The sequence below is a fragment of the Bombus fervidus genome, chromosome 15, assembly GCF_041682495.2.
Source record: "Bombus fervidus isolate BK054 chromosome 15, iyBomFerv1, whole genome shotgun sequence".
NCBI classification, from domain to species: domain Eukaryota; kingdom Metazoa; phylum Arthropoda; class Insecta; order Hymenoptera; family Apidae; genus Bombus; species Bombus fervidus.
Window position 1 is genome coordinate 8196836 of NC_091531.1, and position 18038 is coordinate 8214873.

General features: G+C 34.8%; 1 protein-coding gene across 3 annotated transcripts in view; it reads right to left on the bottom strand.

Annotated features, from left to right (window-relative positions):
- Window positions 1-2838: 2838 nt before the first annotated feature.
- Window positions 2839-18038, bottom strand: part of LOC139995096 (beta-1,4-glucuronyltransferase 1) — a 59567-nt gene continuing 44367 nt past the window's right edge. For 2 of the 3 annotated variants that reach the window (XM_072018261.1, XM_072018262.1), the window contains exons 2-6: window positions 16858-17404; window positions 12183-12560; window positions 8764-9099; window positions 6627-6869; window positions 2839-6034 (exon numbers count right to left, since the gene is read on the bottom strand). In XM_072018261.1, the coding sequence (XP_071874362.1) occupies window positions 5837-6034; window positions 6627-6869; window positions 8764-9099; window positions 12183-12560; window positions 16858-17223 (1521 nt within the window). In that variant the 5' untranslated portion in view covers window positions 17224-17404 and the 3' untranslated portion in view covers window positions 2839-5836. The remainder of the gene's footprint in view (window positions 6035-6626; window positions 6870-8763; window positions 9100-12182; window positions 12561-16857; window positions 17405-18038) is intronic. The other variant, XM_072018263.1, reaches the window with a different exon arrangement.

Sequence of the window (18038 nt, forward strand, 5' to 3'; positions counted from 1 at the left end):
ATAACTCTTGAATTATGGAAAAAATATTTATCTACTTTATGTTATAAAAAACGTTTAAAAAGTTTACAATTCTTACTAAAGTACAGAATCAAATTAATTCACTGTTCTTTCTATTGTTTTAAATACTTCTTAGAAGACTGAAATTATGCACAGTTATCAAATAAAATAAAATTGAGCAAACTTATATGGTACTGAGATGCAAATTGGATATTTCACAAATAATTTAAACGATTGTTTATATTTCTATGCTGTTATTTGAAAAAATACAATTTTACATATATACAGAGACACAAATAAGTCAGATTTTTCTTTTTCTGTGATTTCATAATATTATTTATAGGCATTTTCACGAATATGCTTAGCTCATATACACATATATTTAAAGGTATAATGTTAATTTATATCATACATAACAATGTACATGCTAGATATTGATTTAACTTATATATCAATAATAAATACTTTCTCTTTGTTTTGAAACCATCGCTCATACAAATATATCCGAATACAGTATTGGTGATGGATTACAATGTAAATAGAAATATAAGAAGCGACAGAATATGATTCCTTAGAAGAATTATCATACATACTTGTATATAATCTAACATAAAGTGCACATTTTTTCTTTTTCTTTCTTATTTTCTTTTTGTTATTAAATTCACAGATAGAATATCCAAAGCTTATAAAAGTTATTTGTAATTTTACAAGATAATACTGAAACTTGTAAACCTAAAATATATGCTAGAAAGTATGCATTACTACTTTTTTAACATTATATTTATATCTTTTTTAATTATTTTAATATATCCTTCAGAATTCTATGCAAGGAAAACATTCATTTAATAATTAGTATAAATTTTAAGAATTATATCAAATTCTGATTATTCAAACTTTCATTTTAAGAACACTGAATTACTTAATGCATCTATGCCAAAATGTAAAAACAATTCTTTAATAATAAAATGTATTGACAATGAAAGCAGATTTTATATATTTTTATAAATATGGTAAAAGATGGTGTGATTGCACAATTCTGCTAATTTAATTTTCATGACACATGGAAATTGTTACAAGTTTTCATCAAATTGAAGATATTTGAATTACCATAAAGGATCATAGTCTAAAATTATTTAAGAGTAATACATTGCTTTACGAACAACAGTGTAACAACACAGAAAATTTGTATCATTAGTATTTGTAATACATATATGTGTTTTTATTTATTTTTTCCATAGTTTAATAATGTTTTTGCAGCCTGGTACTCATTTATATAAAAGTGCCTAATTAAAAAAGATTAATTCAGTATACAATCAATGAAGTTTAAAAAAATTGATACAATAACAGACTGAACATCCAATAGAAGGAGAAATATTAATCCTTTTCTTGTTATTACAAAAGGTGTATTGAATTCATCAATGTGTTAGTCATAATAATAAAATGTATCACAAAGTGTTACAAATCATTTGAAAATATTTCATTAAAAAAAAAAAAAAAAATGAATTACATACAAAGAAGAAAATTTTGTAAAATATTTAATTGTATCTTAACGAATCTCTAAAGAATTAATAATGGGAAAATGTAAAAATATTCGACGTAACGATGTGGCATAGTAAAATTTACCACGCTATTAGAAGAATTAGTAACAAGAATTAATTATGCATCATGGATTATCAATTATATGTTAAAAATGTAATTCATTTTTCTTTTTGTAGCCATGAATATTTCAAAGATTTATTACACCATGAAACTCGTTTATTATTACAATTAACTATCTAGAGTAATTGAATCGGCATTTTAACGTGCTTCAGTTCAAACACACTCTCATGCACCATATGTATACGCATACGCATTAAATGACAAAGACGATAAGGCACAGAATACACGTTATTACTTATGAGCAATCATTATACGTGATTGCAAAGCCCCGATAAATGGAAAAAAAGGCAAGAGGATGAAAGGAACTTGTTTCATAGAATTCTGAGTTTTCAAGAAAATAAAGTAATCACCCTCTGTGGAAATATCATGTCACTTACAATTTTATTTCTTCTCAAATTATTTATATTAATAGAACATTATAAGAATCGTTTACTAAATTTTCAATAAGAAAAAATAATTTTTTAAAAAAATTGTTTAATATTTTCATACATGGATCATGGCAAATGATATTTTATGATTCGTTCAATTGTCATAAGTTATCCTTGCTAGATTCTAATTACGTAATTAAAGAAATAAAATAATTCATAAGAAGACTTACAAATTTAAAAAGAGGACTCAAGTACCGCATGTAGAAATGAAATTTTCTTCACTGTTATTACAAGTTAAATAATTTGCTAGAGAATTGAATTTGTTTTTCTTTACAATCAGTGAAACACAATTACTAAAATAGTAGTCAGTTTGTGCCCTAGGGTTATCACAAAAACACGAGTCAGACTCTCGTTTTCCCCAAAAATTCATCTCAAATATCATTTGAGAAACCTTTCACTGAACTCATTTGCTATATGAGTGTTGTTATCATGAAAGATCATATGTACACGTGTATAGCCTTTTTCAGATTATACGGGGCGGTGATAAAAAAAATATTGCAAATATATGTATGTAATGTTATATGTGTGTGTGCACTTCATATGATTACACGCCATTAAGAGTACTCACATTAAAAAAGTTATTTATTCTTTAAAGAACGAGTTACTCTTATGGAAAAGATTCTAAATTTTATTTACAATTCATTACTTAAAAATACATACTTAGTTTTTTCATTAATGAAAATATCCTTAATGATATAGAATATGCACATTTTTCATCGTTATCTCACTCATTTACCGTCATTGTTTGACAATCTTCTTTTTTTGACACGGTGTACATTACAATGGAAATTAATTGCACAGTCTGATTAAAATAAAAGTTAAAAATTAAAATTCATTTCTAATTATTATTTTTCCCATCCTTCACAAGAATATTCTTTTCATATTATACATATAACATTTAAATGGCTAAATAAAAGTATTACATTAAACAATGGCATTCTCTTTTGTTGGCTTTACATGATAAATAAAATAGAAAATGGGAATACTACTTTGTTTGATATAAGTAACTAAGCCGTCTCAGATACATACAAAGTTTTGATTATCGAAAATAGCAGACATAAATATGTACCATTATGCTATCTTCTTCGATAAAATATTATGATTTATCATCTGTAAGGCTTGAAAAATAATGTTACTGAAAATTCACAAATATTTGGATACGTCGAACATTTCATGATAATATATCTTTTTAGAATTTCGAATTCCCATTTAGTGACTAATTAATCGTGTAAAAGTAGTACCAGTTACGTCATACTTATGTACTTATACTTAAACATATAGAGATATTTACATTGTCCTTTCATACATCATTCGATACATTCATAAAGAAGAGTTTTTCAAGTTAATCTCGTATAATAATACACCAAATAGCAATTGCATAAAAATTCTCGCCTTCCTTCTTCAACATATTCCGCACACGTAATCCTCGCCAGTAATTATCGAGTAAAAGTATTAGCACAAATAATGTACAGTTACGAAATAGATCTTGCACGATTTCGTGGGAAATGATACCAAATGATTAGTTAGCTGAGTGAAATTCATCACGAGACTTATTTTTACTCTCTTCAATTTCAATTGTTTACAAAGTGTCCCATAATCAATGGTAAAATCGATAACAATTTCCCATTCTATAACTAAAAATAAATCGAAAATGCAGAATAACATTCTTTGATAAAAATGGGATTAAAACTTAGTGAGCTGTACGTCTAATTAAATTTTGATTGTGTTGAAAGTTGTATTTTTATACAGACCGAGAAAATAATTCCTTGTTTATTAAAAATATTTTACGTTTCTATGAATATTTTTTATTACTTCTTATATATAATGATAAAAAATTTACATGCATTTTTATGTGTCAAAAAAAAAAAAATTTTGAGAGCTTGGAGAAAATTATTCTATATTTTTTATTCATTTTTGTACGTAAAGTCATCTAATTATCGATTTTGTTATTAATTATGAGAAATCTTGTATAATGCAATGTTCGTTTTAATGGCAAAAGCAAATGCAATGTTCGTTTTAATGGTAAAAGCGAATGCAACGTTCCATTCATGATTGCTGTAATTGTTATCTAGCATTGGAAGCACCAATTCATTTTTATCAGACATAGAAGAAAGATATACAAAGAAAGGTTAATATATTAGCCTTAATTGATTATACTATAATAAAAGAATCATTAAATAACTAATGACTTGACTTTCTTTAATTAAAGGTCTTTAGGATAAATGTTCTAGTAAACTGTTATCAAATGTTTCTTCAGTCTTGGGAGAGTAAAATATTCGCGAATAGTCCCTGTTTGATTTTTTTTACCACGGTATTCGTTCAAGAACGAAACTATGTCGTTAATTAAATATAAGGGTAGTTCATACGTGTTGTTCAAGTGCGTAATGGATCATCACATCTTTTACATCTTTTTCGTTCCACTACCTAGTAGTTATATTTGGTTTCGTATGTTTCTATTTTTTTAAACAAGATACTTGACTTTAAAAACAATGAAAAAATGCTGCGAATATGTTCATGTAAATGCATAAAATTAAAACTTAAGTCGACAAAACGTCGGCTTGAGTCAGTTTTGCAGTAAACTTTACAAAACTCTGCACACTGTTATAATAAATAATTTTCTCATAATTTCCTCTTTTTTTTTAGAATAAATTTTCTAGGGAGTTATAGAAACCAATTTTTTAATCTAATGCAGTTTTCATCCAAATTTGAGCTACAGAGTTTTTGTTTGGTTATTAACATCCACTGCTCCAAATAATAATATCAATAGCAATTAAAAAGTAAAGATATTTTCTCTCATTATGCGAACACTGTGTTCCTTAGTCGACTTGAGCAGTGTACCTTTTTCTTTTTGGCATGTTTTTATGACCACAGTCGTTCACGTTAGAAACGGCTTCCGTTTCCTCTTTGGGGAAATCGTGGAATGAGAAAAAAAAATGCACGCGTTCACCGACAAACCACACAACACTCTTGTAAATGTACAAGTATATACGAGGCACCGTTTTAAAACGCTAAATATGTACAATTGTTCGCCCTAACGCGTTCTCAAGTGAAAATATGCGCAACAAGATCCTTTCATAACGAAGACGAACTACGTAATATGATCATCGTGAGAAAGCAAAATTTTTTATACTACTCTTTGAGTCTCTCTGGACAAATCGATTTTTCATTAATATTCCCTCTTTTTTCTAATTAATGCTGCCATCACACTTTTGTACTGCAAAGAAGATGAAGAAGTCAGCGATGAGAAACGAGGAGGAACTGCAGGAACTAACGATCATAGGAGAAGTTTGAAACCATAAGTCGTGTCCTCGTCGAAGCAACAATAAGAACCTTTTTATTGATGTTCCATGTATTTTGAAGAAATCGTTTGGAACATTCAGCAACAAGGGGAGAAAAAAGGTTCGTCGTTGTTGCTTCAACGAGGAGAGAACATTAGCGAGGTTGCGTCCTCGGAACCTAACCTGCGTAACTATTACTTTCGGCACCGTTCAATTGGCATCATTTTCAATCGTGGACATTTGTTAGTCACACTGAACGTTCTTTAACTTAGTTTCGACACCGGAAACTGCCAGAAACGGCTGATGGGCGTGGTCCTTATAGTCACGGGCGATTAAAACGAGTCTTTGAGCGCTATGACCATCGTTGATCTTCTGCTGAGCTTCGGACATTCTTGGTGTCAAGAATGATCTCAGGTGCTGCCGCTTAATTGGAAAACACCTGTGGAGCACTCGCTGTGCCCGTTTCTCCACGGGCTACACGGCACAACCTTTTCTCGTTCCATAAAGAATTTTTAACTCTGGAATGATAATCTTTCTTATCAAAGCGTTCGTTTTCGCTGTCAGCATCTCCCGGTGAACATCCTTCTTGAAGATCTTAATGCCTGGACGATGGACCAGAAATGCGTTGTCCAAGATGAGGAAATCGTAGTCAAGGACGCACAACGCGTAACCCTAAAACGAAAGTCAAACTGGGTTAATCATCCAGAGAAATCGCATTGAAGAGGTTATTTTATGAATATTACATGAATCGACGGTTTTTCGGTCATCTTTTATTTTCCCATACGTTACCGTCGATACCTTATTTTAGCAAATCTTGTATGTATTTTTCTTTTCTTTTCCTTTCTTTCCGTTTTTAAGTTTATGAACTTGGTGTATAATGACGTGAAATTCTTTTAGAATTGATCAATGAATCTTTCTTACAAATGGCGCCTTTTTCGTTTCATAGTATATGAAACGCATTGGCGGTAATTTCTTTGAAAGAATTTATACACCAAATGTTGAAATATTTTTTTTTATAAACTGTTTACACTTTCACGAATTTAGGGACGAATAGATTCTCTATGTAGATTAACTCTGAGAGTGTCAGATCACTTTCTACATCAAATTATTTCTCACTGATATTGCGAAAATAAATTCATGAATTTTTTGCGAAATATTTATTGCCTGGGATTCTACCGAATATTTTGAAAGTTTCGAGTAAAAATAAAAGTAGGTCGCGACTATATCGACACAAGTCGTTCTATAAGCCGGAAATCATTTGCACCTGTGTCATTTTGTCGCTTTTTCCTTCCCAGCTAAGTCTCTCATCGTACAGAGGATCATTATTGCTGCCGATGAAAATCGGCTCCCAATGAACGAAACTGCCTGTCCTCTTGCCAACGTGAAACACGTGAAGATCCTCCGTTTCCGGAGCTTCTTGCCATTCTTTACTTCGAGGAACGTTATGACAGCCGGAGCACAACTTTTTGTGGAAGGGAATTGCCGTGCCGGCCTTCAGCATCTGAACCTGAAATGAGAATTATTTGTTAAATTATTTCATTATTTTTTATACGAAAAGAATACATTTTTTTATTTTTTCAAAATTTCTGAAAACATATTTTTACGTATATAAAGTAGATATAAATATATATATCTACTACTATATATATATATATATATACATATGCATATATATGTTGTTCAAGAACACGTTGAAAGTCCACATATATAGAAATCACCGTTTATTTCACAAACATGTAGCTATCTCGTAATTTATAATTTATTGAAATTTTAGCAAGGAAAAAAAGACTCTTGTCGTTGAAAATTGTTTATTATAATTTTCATAATTTTACTAACAAGAAATTGAGAAGAGATAAATATAATTCACGGTAATATTGAGTATTGAAAATTTGGAAATGAAAAATTGATTTTCACATTGGGAACTTTTATCACAATTCATGTAAATTTTTCTCTTTTACAAAGATTAATTTAATTAATCTTTATTATTAATTTAAATAATTTTTAAATATGCCAATATAATTAAATACTAATGTTTAAGAACCTTTGATCGAACTCAATTGTATACTATATAATTTATATAACATCATTTAGTATAGTATTTTCATTACGTTTAGTTGGACAAGGTAGTTTTCGTTATAATATAATAATAAAATTCTGTCATAAAAATTCATCGAAAGGATAACGGTTTTACAACATTTTTTACAAAAGTATCCGGGTTCAACGTCTTCTTACGCGACTATAATTTCACCGTTTCTAATTATTACAGTTTTACCACCGTTTGAAGAGGCGCTGTTCTCTGATTATGCTTTGAAAAAAAGGGGCAGGAGGCAGTGTGTATCACGGTTAATGAAATAAGGCTTGTTCGACGTTTGAAAAAATGGAATGAAATTGAATAGTGCATAGAAGTGGTGGAATTGAATTGAATGTTTCATAGAAGTGCGGCCAGCGGCCAGCTGCACTTCACAGCAACGCTGTTAATTGTACGTATCAAGGTCCACGGTCAAAGGAAGCGCCACTGATTAAACGACCCTCGCGTTCATGCCATTTAACGCATTGTCGGATATTATGCAGCCGTCATTGCGCTCTTCCCCATCCGTTTAATTAGCTCCAAGTTCAGTTTTCAACTAAAATGTCAAATGCGAATGAACCAAGTTCAGCAAAATGTATTTCTCTGATTAAAAAACGTGAAGATCGCTTCTCACCGGTAATTAAATACGTTCCATCATGCAATTTCACTGCATCCAGCTTAAAATGAACGATATAAAGATTTTATAACGATGGTGCAGACATTTCGCGTTTTTTATCGAGGTCTTATTAGCAGATTTCGTCGACATTTTCTTTTCTTTTCAAAATGCTAATTAGGTTAAATTAGATTTAGATTATATCTGCGGTGAAATTAAGTTAGGTTAAGTTAGTTTAAGGTAAATGTAATCGAGGTTAACTTGCAACAACGAATAATTAATAGCTTTATTCGTAAATAAAATTTTAGAATAAAGAATATTAATTATTTAAGTTATTCGATCTTCAGCTTTTTGGATATTTTGCGTATTATGGATATATCGTGCGTGGACTAAAATAAAATCCCGTAGTGAACGGTCGCATAGCGGCATTCGGCTGTATGCGAATGTCACAACGTAAAAGGTTAACACAAAATAAAAGTTTTAGATGGAAAGTACAATCCGACACGGGAGTTAAATAGAACACTAACAATCTAGTGACTTTCTTCTCCAATATTTCAACACCTGATTAAGTGATAAATATGCTTATTTAAAGACATGTATTGTAATATACTAATACTGAAATACCAACATTAAGAATATAAAATATTCTTACATATATAATAAGAATACTTTAATATTTCTAACATTAAAAATTTGCAAGGTTTTCCAACTCTAACTTACCAAATGTGTTTTATTATTAGGCGGTTGACTCTTCTCGTCCACCTCGAAGATGGACAACACAAAAACTTTGGGGTTAGGTTTGTAGAGGGCGGGTTGATCCCTCCTTCTGATCATCTCGAGGAATTTCGCGGGCAAGTCTGGATTCGGGTAAAGCTCGATATCGCTTGCTAACACGTAGAACGTCGGCGCCGATTCACGGGCTATGTTACGTCCGACGTTCACAGGGTACAGCAGCTTCTTCTCGTTTTTATACATCTTTGAAAGCGTGACATTCACCCACGGTGGTCCCAGCGTGCAGTTATACGAGTCGGACATAACTTTCTCGGTCGGGGGTACCTATTTCAGAAAGCAGATTGTGCCACGCATTATAATAACAGCTTAGAGATTGGACAGTATATGTATAAGGTTATACTTGATAATTTTATTTTTTGGTTATTTTGTAGTTGCTTAAATTTTTATTAGAAAATAATTTCCAGTAACCAATATTTTTTAAAATTCATAATAACGATAATGGTGGTTATTTCTCCAGCGAATATAATAAAACAGATATCTAGTACGTTAGTAAATTCCCTAGAATATATATTTTTCTCGAACGTTCATTTTCAAGACCCTAGACGAAGATAGCAGAGAAGATGAGATGTGCATCGAATAGGCAGACGAATTGGAAAGACGATGCAATACTTTCTGTCGAGACAGAATAAAAAGTGGAACAAGATGAAAGGTCGGGAAAGTGGTAATTAAACCGTGGAACCAATCAGCAGCAGATAGGGAATGCCTGTTTATTTCTTTCCGCAGTGCATGCATAATACGACGGTAAGAGAGTCGTCCTGGAAACAAAGTAGAGCCTTCACACGTGTAATTGGTACACGTATTCCGAGGTACTAGGAGTCGCAATCGTGATTTCGCGTTCTAATTAATTACGTGCACGTGTATCGACGTTACGTCGTGATACAGAAGGAATTAATAACAGAGTTTCGCCACAGAAAAGTACAGCCGCAGGAAGTGCTTCTCTTGCCAATCTATTTTCTCATGACGCCTGTCTCGAAGTCATTTCACTTTTGCAAAATGTTATCCACTTACTTTGCTTAATTCGTCTAGTTCTATTTCTGTAACTTATTGCCAAAGATTTAACGTGTTATTAACGGTAGTGAAAGGACAGGATGATTTTGAAAAATATTTTTAAACATATTACGGTAAAATGTTTGATCGTAAAGAGGTAGAATTAGACCCGAGCTCTTGTTGTTAGTCTGATCTTCTTAACACTAAGACTGTCGAAAAGTGAGTTATATAACTATTTTTTTTTATATTCTTTTTGGATCCTTAGGAGAAAGTAGGTCAATTTTTTGGATTATTATTTTCTGTAATTTTTTAAATAGTTCTAGGACGTTGTTCTATTGATAAGTTTTTAGAGTTTTAATATGAATAGTATCCCAAGGGAAATTTAGTCTTCGTTACATTACACAATCAATTTTTAAGTCAACTGTTTACAAAATTTTAATAAAATTTCTATCATTTAGAAAAAGTAAAAGTTCGCCTTGAAAAGGTTTACAAACGAAAGTTGACGCAACACAAACGACACTCCGATCCCTATCTGAAGATTTTAACGCTGGACCGATTCACGGTATCAGAAGTAACATCGTCAAAACATACGTCTAAATACAATAAACAGCATGAAAATAAAAAGCAAAATAGCGGAAGATGCGTGAATGTCACGCATTGGAAACTCGACCGAATTGAATACACGGCAAGCGTCAACAAGTGACCCGATAACATCGAAATTCTGCACGGTCAGCACAGTCTCGTGTTTTCAAAACGTGAGTGGTTTCCATATCAAACGTGCCGAGAAAATCTCGTGGATTCCTTTAAAAACCAGCCTCATCTCCGGAATCTTCACAGTTTCACGAAGAAACACATAAAAAATTCAACAAAATGTATTTTAACACGTATTTCGTGCTTTCACTACTTGGTTTGACGCTATGTCAAGCAGTTCCAGCGGAGAAGAAAGAAGAAATCAAAGAAGAATTAAACAAGAAGGAGCTAGAGATAGAACAGACTGGAGAAGACACCGAAAGATCCAAAAAATCGGTATTCTTAATGGACCAAGTATTAGGAGAAGCTCAGAGTATCGGTATTCAAACTCCTTCGCAACATATTCAGAGTTTGAATATCAAACAAGCTCCAGGAGTTTCTGAGACTGTCACCATCCAGAATCCACAATCTGTTCAAACTCTCAATATTCAAACTTCACAACCTGCTCAAACATTCAACATCAAGGACCAATCTAGTCAAACCTTGAGTATCAATCAGAATTCAGGAGTTTCTGAGACTATTAGTATCCAGGATTCACAATCTGTTCAAACTCTCAGCATTCAAACTCCACAATCTGTTCAAACCTTGAACATCAAGCCAGGTTCTCCGGGAGTTCAAACACTAAGCATCAAAGGTCCACAACCTCTTCAAGCCTTCGGCATCAAACCAGGTCCTCAAGTCCAAACCTTCATCATCCAAGAGTCACAACCTCTTCAAACATTCAGCATCCAGGCTCCAAACTCTGTTCAAACTCTCAGTATCCAGCCAGGTTCGCAAGGAGTTCAAACTTTGAACGTGATTCAGCCTCAACGCGATCAAACTTCTGCAAACGTGATAGTGGGTCCTCAGCACACCAAGACTGTCCAGGTGATCCACCCTGGCCAAGGAGGCTCTCAAACCAACGTAAACATCGTCCAATCTTCACCGAAAGAGATCGACGTACCTGTTGTTGAGAAGATTACTCGTACAGAGAAATTTGTGGAGCCTATACCTCAAAGAGTGGTTGTTTCTGAAATGGAAAAGGAGATCGTGGCTCCTGTGGTGCCTGTTTTTAGGGAACAGATGGTTTTTGATCCGGAATGCTCTTGTTTAGTAATAGAACCAGAAACTATGCCAACCTTTTTTAAATACTTTCATTTTAAGTATGGCAAACCAAAATTCTACTCGGCTGTGAAACCTAAGATGTTGATCAAGCAACCTATGAGGGTTTTGGAGGTTAGGGAACGCGCCTTGATAGGTGTATAGAAAGCAGCACTCGATGTAAGAAAATATTTATTTATTTATTTATTTATTTATGTAAATTGAAATCTCTAAGGATTGTGCGAAGTAGAATAATTTATTTGCTCTTTCCAACTTCTTTGAGAGTAGTCGAGAGAAATAAAATTGTAATTAGAGAAATAAAATTCAAATAGCACCTAAATTTGATTATACTTATTACTTTTCCAATATGTCAAACCGTACGCTTCTGTAATAACGACCTACTGAGGATAGATATTAGAAAATAATTCAAAACGTAAACTCAAACATTCTCAAACTAGATGCAACATTAATCGGTCCAACAAATAGGACATAAATAAGATACAGAAAGGAAGAAAGTCATTAATACTCACCATTTTTGGCACGTGTTTGCTGCTGAAGAATACATGAAAGGTGACCAGCTGAGAGACCAGAGAGCTGCCACAGTTTCTTGAGTACTTGATGGCGTCGAGGGTCGCCGCGAAGTCTGTGCCAGGGGCGTGCATTGCAATCGATATCGGTGCTCTCCATCGCTCCAGCAACGGCTCCAGATTGTCCAGGAACGTGTAATCCGCGTGCGTGGTGTACGTCACGCTTTCCCAACATCTCACCGCCATGCTCATCGGCACGTAATTATAGAGGACCCAGTAATCACCTCGCTGCGCCCTCCTCGGTTCCAAGGATTTCTCGTTGCACTGTACCGCTTCTTTTAGGCTCATCGATGATTGAACGACCGGCAAACCGCTCTTTGCCTGCAACAGGAATACCAAATTGGTTAATTGGCGAACTCGAGGCGAACCAAATTAAGTCTTCCGACCCTGACAAAGAATATTGGTCCTCAAATCTGACTCAAGTGAGAAGTAAAACATCACTTCAAACTTATTCCAAACCAAAATCAACTAGAAAATCTAATCTAACCTAAAACGTGGTTCCAATTGAAAGGAAAATGTTTGTCAATTATAGGGATCCCTAGATAAATTCCTAGGGAATAATGGTTCCTTTACATCGAGGTATAGGAAACAAATACGATATCAAATACAATGTAACAGTATATAAGCAGGTCACACGATGCAATTTCACTCTTGAACCTATTCTCGATAAAACATAATACCACAACGGTTGCCTCGCTTACTTCCTCACAATCTTCTATAGTGAATTTTGCGCGTGACATTACCGGCATTCCCCTTTATTACTAAATTATTGTTAGATACAGTTTCTTGCAGCAGTATCCATCAGAAAAGGTCGTAGAAGGAGATGGTAAAAGCTTTCGCTCCAATTTTGCAGAGTGACGGGATGGGGAAAGGCGGAAGGGGGCAGGCGGAGATACACGTTGAAGTTTTCCCTTTTGAAATATTGAACTGCAAAGCGGTAGGAAGCGGCTTCTGAGCCCGGTTTTACGCGACTTAATTCCTCTACACTCCCCTAGGAAACTACGAGAAACTTGATTCGCGAAAAAAAAAAAAAAGAATCTAACCTAACCTAACCTTAAACGTCTAACCTTAAATCTACGTATATCGAACAATCGGTGAATTATACAGACTCGCGAAGACTTCTAGATGACGAAACTTATCCGGCGTAATTCGACGTGTTTTGAAATTGGGCATCAATATTACTTATTTTAAATCTCGTCTCTTTCTATATTTTCTTACTGATGGAAATATTCCAGTCATTGCCGTTCCCATTATCAACGAGCTATGCGAACCGAAGTTCTTTTCGAAACGTTTGAAGGTAAGTAATTCGAAGTAGTTTGAAGGTAGTGTAACTTGAAACTTCAGTATTCATGGTAGATTAAACAATTTCAACGCGGTTACTAAAATGATGTTGGACTGTTATGTATGTGAATGGGTAGTCAGGTAACGTACAGTTAATGTTAAAAATGGTTACAGCTAGTATCTCGAATCTCAGTTCACGAACGTTATCGTGACTACCGTGCATGTAATACGACAATGTAAGAGCGACCACTTCTGAACCCGACGTAGTTTCTTGAAAGGGTCGACAGATCTTATCCAATGATCAGGATTTTAAACGAGGTCGAGTCACTTCTTATCCAACGGTGAGAACAGTTAAATTTTGGATGAAAGTCGATTGTTTCGGGCAGAATACACTTTTTTCCGCGATAAGATCTAGCGAGATAAGGCCGGGACAGAAAATATCCACGGCGATGGGCACTCTGTAATCCAAGAACCCTCTACTTGGCTCATATTCCTGTTATATACAGCTTGCATCGACCCTGTCGAAACGTAATTTCTTCGATGTCACGAAATCAAAGGATTCACCATTAATTTTGAACTTTACTAATTTTATGAAAATTCAAAATATTTAATAAGTAATTATAATTATAAATAATATTAAGTACTATCATTTTTTTAGTATTATAATTATCAGTAGCTTTTTGTGAAAGATATATTTTCCACAGCCAATTAAAATCAATTCTACGTGGAAAATTTCGCGAGCAATTTCATATCCAATTATCGAATTTTCTACCAACGATTCCACATTTTTCATTTAGTATTAAAATCGTTTTTCCACGATGAATTCCATATTTTCCATGTATAACTGCATATAGAATTTTCCGCCAACAATTTCATACTTTTCATTTCCCGTGTGAATGAATTTTCTTCCATCAATTGCACATTCAATTTTCCATATCTAATTACAATCAATTTTCCAGGATCGTTTCCACATTTTCTACATCCAATCAGAATCAATTTTCCGTGATCAGATTCTTATTTTCCACGTGTAATTAGAATCAATTTTCCGGAATTAATTCCACATTTTCTACATTCAATCAGAATCAATTATCCGGGATCAACTTCAAATTCAATTTCAACCAGTTCTCCATATCCAATTGGAATCCATTTTCCGGCATCGCATTTCCCACGTGCAATTGGAATCAATTTTCCAAGGCCAATTACACATTTTCTACGCTCAATTAGTATCAATTTCATTTTCCACGTGCAACTGGAATCAATTTTCCACGACCAGTACCACGCTTAATTAATACCAACTCCACAATCAACCATAATAGGATCTATTTTCCTTCGATAATTACTTCAGAATGGTGTTGACACAACGATGTTAAACTTCACCCAGAAACACAAGACGTAGAACGAAGTCGTAGAACGGATTAGTCATCCGAGATCCGAGCAAGTCGTTTGATGGAAAGTCCGATAGGACGAGATTTCTCTCGTCGTTTTTTGCTCAATTATCGCGGCAACGCGCGCGATCGACGTTACTTGCATGGGATCGAACATGATTATCGATCGAAACCGAGGTAATCTGTTGAAGATTGTGATGCTAGCAAATGGTACGCGGAGAGCTGTTGATCGAAACAACGATCGATCCGTGAAATTGGTTATGGTTGACGGTATAAATAGCCTACCTGTGAATAATTCATTGATACTTAATGTTTATAATCTATGGTCTAAGACCATAATCGATTCGAGTCGATTTCGTTTGATCTGGTTTGATCAAGGCCTACCTACTACCATTGACTATTCAATATCAGTCTTTCGATCGACGTGTTTCCTTCTTCAAATCATGATTAGTCATTTTATGATATAGAATCTAAGTGCAATTTACCTTGCTAAATAGTTATTAACAATGCTAGAAATCACAACGTTACATTGTCATAACGTCGTCTCTATAGTGAAAAATATAAGTACCAACGAATATTGGTTAATCGTTTCCTGGCCTTTGTTCGTGCTAGCTATCTAGACGAACAGAACATTGAGTTTCTTTTTAGAACTAACAGGTGACGCATACCGGGTTTTCCACAGATATTTTTATTTTTCTTTTTTTTTTATGAATTTGTACTCCTACAATACTCCTACTCCGTTTTTTCCTCCTCAAAGGAAATTTGTTTCTTGCAACTTGTTGGCGATATTCTCTACCACCACTCTTCCATTATGCTATGCATATGTATAAGCAGCTTAATATAGAAATATATGGAAAAGCTAATATGGAATTGTTCGTGGAAAATCGAGTATACCACTAACAATGAGTTTGTTGAAATTTTGAGACACAGGATACATTAACCTTTTAAATTCTCAATTATATATTATCGTCATATTTATTTAGCTCCTCCAGACGGCCTAAAAAAATCCACCTTTAGTTCCTCTGGGTTCTATTTAGTTCATGGCATTATCTTAAATATGGGCGATACTACAAAGAACCGTTAGAAAGATGGCTGAATAGCTTGCGTTAGATTATTCTTTTCAAAATAATGCACACATTGTTCCATGGTAATTTTACTTAGAGGCTGAATTATTTAAGTCTCAATGCTCGTATTGTTTGCACATCGTAACGTTCCTCTTTGAACAAGTTATGGCGCGTTCACACTAAGCGGGCGAACGTTCCTTCTTTCCTCACTTTTCCATTGTATCGTATTGTATTGGGTTTTCCTTTACTCGTCTGAAAGGAAGGCGTTATTGCAAGCCATTTTTCTGCTTCTCGTTTGCCATGTGTCAAGTCTTCCACCTTTCCATCCTTTTGTCTTTACCGGACCCCTATCGCTTTAGGTTGCCCCTATTGGTGAAATTTAGCGAAACAAAAATGCACCACTGCAGTCATTACTCGCATCAAATAGCTTGTACACAGTGGCGAAAAAAAAAAAAAAAGGAAAGAGTAAGAGCCACAGTGAAAGAAAGATCGTAAAGCAAAATTATAATCGACGCGCGTCACAAATAAACACAACGAATGTCATCACAGAATCGAGCATTGTTACTCGCATGGTAAGAAGAGTATCTAGTTACTAAAATATAAAAGTCACTAGGCCATGTGCCATCCTCACATCCACTGCTAGTAATTTCAATTTTCTCCAAATTTCTTCCACGCGCCATCCACTGAACTAATGTTACCAGTCTGTCAACAGAGCTGGAATATCTCAGAGCTCAACTTTTACAAACTTATTCGCCTTCAAAGCGTTAGTTGAGTGTTTAAAGTGTTATCTAAGGTGTAAAGTGTGTGCGAATACAGTGGTACGTACGCGCTTGAACATTTCTTTTGCCTGCTACAGCGTAGCCAAAAACTCAGTAGAAATCTACTCACCGTTTGATTATGCCTGTGCTCTGACCCGTCGCCGTTCTTGTTATCAGCCTTGGCCTCGTTGGTCGTTGGCCTCGTGGTGAGCAACCTCGCCCTGGCTAGACTGGTCGTGTTACCGCGTGCGCTCTTGTTCGAGGCATCCTTGATGGCAGGCACAGCTGACGACGTGGCGCCTTTTTGAGTACCATTTACGAGGTCCACGGCGCCAAAGGTCTCGGATTGCAACGGCGCCGCCCAATTTGTCGGCGGTTCCTCGATCCAGGGCCCGGAGGAGCCGAAGTGGGCGCACACGTAGAGCAACACGCAGATGTTGAGCACCACCGACACCCGAAGTGCCCAATTTCTACGTAGTATGCTCAACATGCTCATCGCCAGCCTCCTCCAGGACCACGAACCGGTTACCGTCCTATGGAGATCGTAACCAAGCGCAGATGGATGCGTTTGCTGTTCTCTTCCACCACCTCCCCACCCCTATGGGGCCCCTGATGCTCCGCGATCAGGATCTGAGCATTGTTGGCCACAGCTTCGACCTCCTCCCTCTGGTTGCCCTCTGAAACACCAATTAGTCTTCGTTACGGCCGAATTCAATTTTTCTTTCATATATCGCACTTTCATCGGCGATCTGAACGCAACGTATTCTACGGATTGAAGGTGTTTTAAGAAATTGCTACTCTGAGATGACAAAGTACTCTTTAGCCTTGCTTCTAGCTTGCTGGCCAGTCTCGTTCGAATTGGCAAGAAATTCTCTGGATTCTAATAGCAGTTACTCGGTGATCCCTGTGATTCTATCTTGATGTAGTTGATTGTAGCTAGATCGCGCTTTGATCTAGTGATTTTTACGTCACTAAATTGGTTGCCGTGTTACAAATGTTTACCAACTTCGCAAATACATTGTACTAGCTTACGGATAATATTTGTCAAATAGCACGTCACGAAGTAGATAGTAAAATTATCGTAGCATGTTTGTCATTTGTATTTGTTTATTATATTCGTGGAATTACAATTTCTATTCAAGATTTAATGCATTATCGGTTTTTGCTCGTGGCAGTGTCAAACGATCTGACTAAAATTAACTCGTCTTTATTGATTTATCAACTCCGTGACCAAAGCAGTCCCTGATTAACAAACGACCCCGTCTATAACAGGTTTAATAATTTCTACCGGGCCTACGTGGATTTCACTGG